Raw genomic sequence first — 9,140 nt, 5'->3', positions numbered from 1 at the left:
CCTGGGGCTTTCACCAGGAAGTTCAGGTCAGATGGCACAAAGCTCATACCTCTCTGGCGATTGGTGGCGCCGTCCTCTCCCCTTAAGGCCTGCAGTCCGTCGTCTCCTCCTTAGGCAGCTGGTACGTTGCTGGTTCTGGATGCTGGGGAGTTCCGAGGTGTCTGGGGGACTGAGGAGCCAGGTCGGGCAAGACAAGACACTGTTACCCTTGCATCTTTCCCAGTCCTTCAGGCCTTCTCTGCCCTTTTCACTGGACCAGAAAGGCACCGCCAGCATCTGTTAATTAAGTCACTGTTACTGTTGCTGCCTCCTGGTCCATTCAAAGAAAAGGATAGGAGAGAGAGAGAGTAGAGAAAAGGAAACAACCCTAGAAAATCTCCACCATACAGCTTTTAGGAAACTCACACTTCTGTAAGTGTCATTGAAGCTACCTAGACGTGATAACTATGCATCAGAACAGATGAATGGCTTAAAAGAACTAGCTGAATGCCACACCACAACTAAACCACACCTCCAGTCGTCTGGTCTGACCCGCTGGGTAATATCTCAATAACCCAGTACCAATAATCCAGCACCCAGCATCAATAACCCAGCAGTTTTTAAAGAAAACAACCCAACTAAGTGATCAAACACAGCAGTTGGGTCAACCAAACAACATAGCATTTTTTAGAGTGTATGAACACTGATCAGACCATTTTTCTAGAATGTTATGTAGCCTAAAACAACTGGATTATTTTGCTATTCACTCTAGCAATGGCAAGTTTGACTCTTTATACCGACTCAGATCTTTTTAACTTGTTCGGTCAAAATAATACATCTCTGTCATGCCTGCTCCCACTCCTCCTCCCTGGTGCTTGAGGGCACCAGGCTGCCCATCATTATGCACACCTGTCACTTTCGTTACGCGCATGACGCTACAAGCTTGGCACACCTGTATTTGGGGAGTTTCTCACATTCTTCTCCACAGATCCTCTGAAGCTCGGTCAGGTTGGATGGGGAGCGTCGCTGCATAGTTATTTTCAGGTCTCTCCAGAAATGTTCGTTTGGGTTCAAGTCCGGGCTCTATCTGGGCCACTCAAGGACATTGAGACTTGTCCCAAAACCACTCCTACGTTGTCTTGGCTGTGTGCTTAGGGTCGTTGTACTATTGGAAGGTGAACCTTCACCCCAGTCTGATGTCCTGAGCACTCTGGAGCAGGATTTCATCAAGGATCTCTCTGTACTTTGCTCCGTTCTTCTTTGCCTCGATCCTGACTAGTATCCCAGTCCTGAAAATAGCTGTGCAGCGATGCTCCCCATTCAACCTAACAGAGCTTGAGGGGATCTGCAGAGAAGAATGGGAGAAACTCCCCAAAATCATATGTGCCAAGCTTGTAGCATCATACCCAAGAAGACTCGAGGGTCTAACCGCTGCCAAAGGTGCTTCAACAAAGTACTGAGTAAAGGGTCTGAATACTGATGTAAATGTGATATTTCAGTGTTTTATTTTTAGTACATTTGCAACAATTCTAAAAAACTGTTTTTGCTTTGTCATTATAGGGTATGGTGTGTATATTGATGAGGGAAAAAAACGATTGAATCAATTTAAGAATAAGCCTGTAACGTAACAAAATTTGGAAAAAGTCAAGGGGTCTGAATACTTTCCGAATGCACTGTATACTTCCATAGATGTTTTCAACTGGTTGTGTGAGGCCTTGTGGGCATCCTAGAGCAGAACAACCGACATGTACGTGTTCGTGAGAGTCTCACCTGTGCACGGAGTGTATTAGTGTATTAGTGTGTACCCCAAACTATTCGGACGCTACAGACAGAAATTGGCAGATCGGCTGACTTTAGACGAGTCGGAGAGCAAAACGGAGAACTCCATCGTGTTCATGGGAGTCTCATCTTTCCATAGAGGGGTCATAACAGTTTGTAGGCCAAACCGTTTTGGACGCTACAGACAATTTTGTGATGTCTCATGGTCTGACAGGCACCTCTCTAGTTTGTCGCCATTCAACGCAGATGAGGAAGTGCGACGTAGGCAGATGCGCTGGATTGAGATGCATATCTCTAGCTTCATCTCACAGATTTTTATGGGGATTTTTGTGTTATGCTAAATAGATTTCCGTAGAGCCGCATACATCGACCTTAGGGGGTTAATATTATATAGTACATCAAGCATTACTGGCCGGTTGCCATACTAAAATGCGCTCGATGCTGGACCTAAGAATTTAACCCGTTGCACCACCTCGGCGAAAGCCTTCTATGAGCACACCTGGGTTTAAATTCTACGCCTAGTAGGGAGCAGGCGTAGGGTGTTAAATTTGGACTATCTTCATCATGATACCTGTAGAAAATAATAGCAATCTATATTTTCAAAAGCATGTGAGTCTGGTGATCATAATCAGCGGGCGTTTGGAGTTGCCTACGATGTGTTACAGATATCAAGCTGCTTGCTTAGCTCACACCGAGCCTCAAACCTGGGACCTCTGCCTTGCTAGCACACTTGACCGCCCTCTTTAACAACGTACCAACAGTTTGAGCTTTTGAAAAATCGAAAATTCGATAGCTCCATCGGCAACATTTCAAGCTAGCTGTGGAGTGAACTTTTGGTACATTCTTAACTCTTTTACATATCCGCGAGTCCATAGCAAAATAATAATCTTGATTTAGGCTACATTATGGCATGCTAAATGTTTCTGATCAGTGATAGATGAGCGGCCGACTAGATGAGCTACCACCTCCGCTTATTTGCCCATCCCGAGAAAAGTTAACCAACTATACAGATGGAGATTCAGTGAAACAAAATCACATGATCAGACAAGTCACAGGCTTTTGTTCAGGAATAGGCTACTATGTGAGTGAAGAAGTGATGTGCAGTTCCCTAACGATTCATTCTTTTTTAACTACTCTTTTTATTCTCGAGTTTCATGATTGTTTTTTCTGAGTGACTGCAATGAATTCTACAGCAGGATTAATACTCGCGCTCCTCCAGCTCAGTGGCTCTGGAGACGTGCTCAGTTCACCATCATGCTGCAGGCCAGTGGCAGTCGGTGAGGGAGGAAATGTTACATTTTTTATGAGCATAGTCTTATTTCTATGACAGCATATTGGATGATTGTCGTTCATATGCCCATTCACCCAGCTCAATGTAACATAGGTTTAGGCAACTACATGATACTCACATTTGCCCTATACCCCATCATGAGGTTGCTCCAACCTAGCCTATGAATGACAGTTTACAATGTAGGTGCACAGGTAGAGAGAAAATAATTGAGTAATCAAGGTGGCAGTGACACATTCAATACCACTTTGCACAGTCTTACCTGCATCCAGCCGATCTAGGTTGTAATCATTAGTCCAACAGTTGTAAACGAGAGTTTCTATTGGACAAATTCATGTATGTTTATCCCTGTTTCATTCCGTTTAGGATTTGTTTTTTAAACATAATGAATACACCCCTGATCACACGCAAACACAGTTCACTTTCATAGCAAGCACATAGAAACAGCATGATCACTTTGCTTGTTGTATAATTTTTCTAGAATCTACGCGTTCTCCCCCTTTCACTTTTTCCCTTCATGTGTGGACTTCAGCTGTCTGTGACCAGGTGAAAAAGCCTTTTCATATTATAACTGTTAAAAATAGTAGGCCAGGTTTATAAATCATTTTAGTGAATAATAGTTGCTTATGTTATATTTATTTTAGCATTATAGTTATACAGCACTGTTTAAGCTTAAACATGTGTTCCACATCTCCTGACAAAAGCTGTCCCACTTCTGAGAACTTGTTGCAACTAAAATGTCTGAGCTGGTAAATAGAATAGCTTGAGAAATACAAAGTAGAACAGTAAGATAAATGAAATAACAAGTCAGTATCGACACATCTTTGGAACAGATTCCAGGTCATGTATTGTCTGTCTAACAATAGTCTGCCCCTGGAGAGCCTCTTGACAGTCTTGACACAATAATGGACCTAGAAGGTTGAATAACGCTATTTCACTATTACATCGCCTTGTAAACCGAACGCTGAATGTCACTGTGAAGGAAGTAAATACTAGTCAACCGATCGTGATTTAGCATGTAGCCAGCAGCATGCAGCCAGCAGAAAGCAGCCAGCAGAAAGCAGCCAGCAGAAAGCAACATGCAGCCAGCAGAAAGCAGCCAGCAGAAAGCAGCCAGCAGAAAGCAGAATGCAGCAAACAGAAAGCTGCCAGCAGCATGCAGCCAGCAGAAAGCAGCATGCAGCCAGCAGCATGCAGCCAGCAGAAAGCAGCATGCAGCCAGCAGAGAGCAGCCAGCAGAAAGCTAAATGCAGCCAGCAGAAAGCAGCCAGCAGAAGGCAGCCATCATGCAGTCAGCAGAAAGCAGAAAGCAGCCAGCAGCCAGCAGAAAGCAGCATGCAGCCAGCAGAAAGAAGCCAGCAGCATGCAGCCAGCAGAAAGCAGCCAGCAGCATGCAGCCAGCAGAAAGCAGCCAGCAGAAAGCAGCCAGCAACATGCAGCCAGCAGAAAGCAGCCAGCAGCATGCAGCCAGCAGAAGCAGCCAGCAGCATGCAGCCCCAGAAAGCAGCCAGCAGAAAGCAGCCAGCAGCATGCAGCCAGCAGAAAGCAGCATTCAGCCAGCAGAAAGCAGCATTCAGCCAGCAGAAAGCAGCATGCAGCCAGCAGAAAGCAGCATGCAACATGCAGAAAGCAGCATGGAGCCAGCAGAATGCAGCATGCAGCCTGCAGAAAGCAGCATGCAGCATGCAGCCAGCAGGAAGCAGCTTGCAAAAAGCAGCATGCAGAAAGCAGCATGCAGCCAGCAGAAAGCAGCCAGCAGCATGCAGCCAGCAGAAAGCAGCATGCAGCCAGCAGGCAGCATGCAGCCAGCAGAAAGCAGCCAGCAGCATGCAGCCAGCAGAAAGCAGCATTCAGCCAGCAGAAAGCAGCATTCAGCCAGCAGAAAGCAGCATGCAGCCAGCAGAAAGCAGCATGCAGCATGCAGAAAGCAGCAGCCAGCAGCAAATGCAGCCTGCAGAAAAGCATGCAGCATGCCAGCAGAAAAGCAGCCCAGCAGCATGCAGCCAGCAGAAAGCAGCATGCAGCCAGCAGAAAAAGCCAGCAGCATGCAGCCAGCAGAAAGCAGCCAGCAGAAAGCAGCCAGCAGCATGCAGCATGCAGCCAGCAGAAAAGCCAGCAGCATCAGCAGCATGCAGCCCAGCAGCCAGCAGAAAGCAGCATGCAGCCAGCCAGCCAGCAGAACGCAGCATGCAGCCAGCAGAAAGCAGCCAGCAGATAGCAGCCAGCAGATGCAGCCAGCAGAGCAAGCAGCATGCAGCCAGCAGAAAGCAGCCAGCAGAAAGCAGCCAGCAGAAAGCAGAAAGCAGCATGCAGCCAGCAGAAAGCAGCATGCAGCCAGCAGAAAGCAGCCAGCAGCATGCAGCCAGCAGAAAGTGGCCAGCAGAAAGCAGCCAGCAGAAAACAGCATGCAGCCAGCAGAAAGCAGCCAGCAGCATGCAGCCAGCAGAAAGCAGCCAGCTGCATGCAGCCAGCAGAAAGCAGCCATCAGAAAGTAGACAGCAGCATGCAGCCAGCAGAAAGCAGCCAGCATGCAGCCAGCAGAAAAGCCAGCAGCATGCAGCCAGCAGAGGCAGCCAGCAGCATGAAGCCAACAGAAAGCAGCCAGCAGCATGCAGCCAGCATAAAGCAGCCAGCAGAAAGCAGCCAGCATGCAGTCAGCAGAAAGCAGCATGCAGCCAGCAGAAAGCAGCCAGCAGAAAGCAGACAGCAGCATGCAGCCAGCAGAAAGCAGCCATCAGAAAGCAGACAGCAGCATGCAGCCAGCAGAAAGCAGCCAGAAGAAAGCAGCCAGCAACATGCAGCCAGCAGAAAGCAACCAGCAGCATGCAGCCAGCAGACGCAGCCAGCAGCAGCCCCAGAAAGCAGACAGCAGCATGCAGCCAGCAGAAAGTAGCCAGCAGAAAGCAGCCAGAAGCATGCAGCCAGCAGAAAGCAGCCAGCAGAAAGCAGCCAGCAGAAAGCAGCATGCAGCCAGCAGAAAGCAGCCAGCAGAACGCAGCATGCAGCCAGCAGAAAGCAGCCAGCAGATAGCAGCCAGCAGATAGCAGCCAACGGTAAGCAGCCAGCAGACGGCAGCATGCAGCCAGCAGAAAGCAGCCAGCAGAAAGCAGCCAGCAGAAAGCAGTAAGCAGCATGCAGCCAGCAGAAAGCAGCATGCAGCCAGCAGAAAGCAGCCAGCAGCATGCAGCCAGCAGAAAGTGGCCAGCAGAAAGCAGCCAGCAGAAAACAGCATGCAGCCAGCAGAAAGCAGCCAGCAGCATGCAGCCAGCAGAAAGCAGCCAGCTGCATGCAGCCAGCAGAAAGCAGCCATCAGAAAGTAGACAGCAGCATGCAGCCAGCAGAAAGCAGCCAGCAGATAGCAGCCAGCAGATAGCAGCCAACGGTAAGCAGCCAGCAGACGGCAGCATGCAGCCAGCAGAAAGCAGCCAGCAGAAAGCAGCCAGCAGAAAGCAGCATGCAACATGCAGAAAGCAGCATGTAGCCAGCAGCATGCAGCATGCAGCCTGCAGAAAGCAGCATGCAGCATGCAGACAGCAGAAAGCAGCATGTAGCCAGCAGAAAGCAGCATGCAGCCAGCAGATAGCAGCCAGCAGAAAGCAGCATGCAGCCAGCAGAAAACAGCCAGCAGCATGCAGCCAGCAGAAAGCAGCCAGCAGAAAGCAGCCAGCAGCATGCAGACAGCAGAAAGCCAGCAGCATGCAGCCAGCAGAAAGCAGCCAGCAGAAAGCAGTCAGCAGCATGCAGCCAGCAGAAAGCAGCCAGCAGAAAGCAGCATGCAGCCAGCAGAAAGCAGCCAGCAGAACGCAGCATGCAGCCAGCAGAAAGCAGCCAGCAGATAGCAGCCAGCAGATAGCAGCCAACGGTAAGCAGCCAGCACGCAGCATGCAGCCAGCAGAAAGCAGCCAGCAGAAAGCAGCCAGCAGAAAGCAGTAAGCAGCATGCAGCCAGCAGAAAGCAGCATGCAGCCAGCAGAAAGCAGCCAGCAGCATGCAGCCAGCAGAAAGTGGCCAGCAGAAAGCAGCCAGCAGAAAACAGCATGCAGCCAGCAGAAAGCAGCCAGCAGCATGCAGCCAGCAGAAAGCAGCCAGCTGCATGCAGCCAGCAGAAAGCAGCCATCAGAAAGTAGACAGCAGCATGCAGCCAGCAGAAAGCAGCCAGCAACATGCAGCAGGCAGAAAGCAGCCAGCAGCATGCAGCCAGCAGAGGCAGCCAGCAGCATGAAGCCAACAGAAAGCAGCCAGCAGCATGCAGCCAGCATAAAGCAGCCAGCAGAAAGCAGCCAGCATGCAGTCAGCAGAAAGCAGCATGCAGCCAGCAGAAAGCAGCCAGCAGAAAGCAGACAGCAGCATGCAGCCAGCAGAAAGCAGCCATCAGAAAGCAGACAGCAGCATGCAGCCAGCAGAAAGCAGCCAGTAGAAAGCAGCCAGCAACATGCAGCCAGCAGAAAGCAACCAGCAGCATGCAGCCAGCAGACGCAGCCAGCAGCATGAAGCCCCAGAAAGCAGACAGCAGCATGCAGCCAGCAGAAAGTAGCCAGCAGAAAGCAGCCAGAAGCATGCAGCCAGCAGAAAGCAGCCAGCAGAAAGCAGCCAGCAGAAAGCAGCATGCAGCCAGCAGAAAGCAGCCAGCAGAAGCAGCATGCAGCCAGCAGAAAGCAGCCAGCAGATAGCAGCCAGCAGATAGCAGCCAACGGTAAGCAGCCAGCAGACGGCAGCATGCAGCCAGCAGAAAGCAGCCAGCAGAAAGCAGCCAGCAGAAAGCAGTAAGCAGCCAGCAGCCAGCAGAAAGCAGCATGCAGCCAGCAGAAAGCAGCCAGCAGCATGCAGCCAGCAGAAGCAGCCAGCAGAAAACAGCATGCAGCCAGCAGAAAGCAGCCAGCAGCATGCAGCCAGCAGAAAGCAGCCAGCTGCATGCAGCCAGCAGAAAGCAGACATCAGAAAGTAGACAGCAGCATGCAGCCAGCAGAAAGCAGCCAGCAGATAGCAGCCAGCAGCAGCCAAAAGCAGCCAGCAGAAGCATGCAGCCAGCAGAAAGCAGCCAGCAGAAAGCAGCCAGCAGAAAGCAGAGCAGCATGCAGCCAGCAGCAGCATGCAGCCAGCAGAAAGCAGCCAGCAGCATGCAGCCAGCAGAAAGTGGCCAGCAGAAAGCAGCCAGCAGAAAACAGCATGCAGCCAGCAGAAAGCAGCCAGCAGCATGCAGCCAGCAGAAAGCAGCCAGCTGCATGCAGCCAGCAGAAAGCAGCCAGCAGAAAGCAGTAAGCAGCATGCAGCCAGCAGAAAGCAGCATGCAGCCAGCAGAAAGCAGCCAGCAGCATGCAGCCAGCAGAAAGTGGCCAGCAGAAAGCAGCCAGCAGCAGCATGCAGCCAGCAGAAAGCAGCCAGCAGCATGCAGCCCAGCAGCCAGCTGCATGCAGCCAGCAGAAAGCAGCCATCAGAAAGTAGACAGCAGCATGCAGCCAGCAGAAAGCAGCCAGCAGAAAGCAGCCAGCAGAAAGCAGCCAGCAGCATGCAGCCAGCAGAGGCAGCCAGCAGCATGAAGCCAACAGAAAGCAGCCAGCAGCATGCAGCCAGCAGAAAGCAGCCAGCAGAAAGCAGCCAGCATGCAGTCAGCAGAAAGCAGCATGCAGCCAGCAGAAAGCAGCCAGCAGAAAGCAGCCAGCAGCATGCAGCCAGCAGAAAGCAGCCATCAGAAAGCAGACAGCAGCATGCAGCCAGCAGAAAGCAGCCAGCAGAAAGCAGCCAGCAACATGCAGCCAGCAGAAAGCAACCAGCAGCATGCAGCCAGCAGAAGCAGCCAGCAGCATGAAGCCCCAGAAAGCAGACAGCAGCATGCAGCCAGCAGAAAGCAGCCAGCAGAAAGCAGCCAGCAGCATGCAGCCAGCAGAAAGCAGCCAGCATGCATCAGCAGAACCAGCAGAAAGCAGCCAGCAGAAAGCAGCCAGCAGCAGCCAGCAGCCAGCAGAAGCATGCAGCCCAGAAGCCAGCAGCATGCAGCCAGCAAGCAGCCAGCAGAAAGCAGCAGCCATGCAGCCAGCAGAAAAGCCAGCCAGCCAGCAACATGCAGCCAGCCATGCAGCCAGCAGAGCCAAGAAAAC

At 51.2% G+C, this 9,140-nt stretch overlaps 1 protein-coding gene across 1 annotated transcript; it reads left to right on the top strand.

Annotated features, from left to right (window-relative positions):
- Positions 1–8,431: 8,431 nt before the first annotated feature.
- On the top strand, positions 8,432–8,851 carry LOC135524948 (acid shock protein-like). Its single transcript, XM_064952778.1, has one exon. The coding sequence runs from the start codon at positions 8,432–8,434 to the stop codon at positions 8,849–8,851; it is 420 nt and encodes a 139-aa protein (XP_064808850.1).
- The last annotated feature ends 289 nt before the right edge of the window (positions 8,852–9,140 follow it).

This window comes from Oncorhynchus masou, chromosome 31 (genome assembly GCF_036934945.1).
Source record: "Oncorhynchus masou masou isolate Uvic2021 chromosome 31, UVic_Omas_1.1, whole genome shotgun sequence".
NCBI classification, from domain to species: Eukaryota; Metazoa; Chordata; class Actinopteri; order Salmoniformes; family Salmonidae; genus Oncorhynchus; species Oncorhynchus masou.
This window is presented reverse-complemented; position numbering and strand designations above follow the sequence as displayed.

Excerpts from the sequence above, each read along its gene's own strand:
- LOC135524948 (XM_064952778.1), top strand. The coding sequence starts at position 8,432 with ATGCAGCCCAGCAGCCAGCTGCATGCAGCCAGCAGAAAGCAGCCATCA.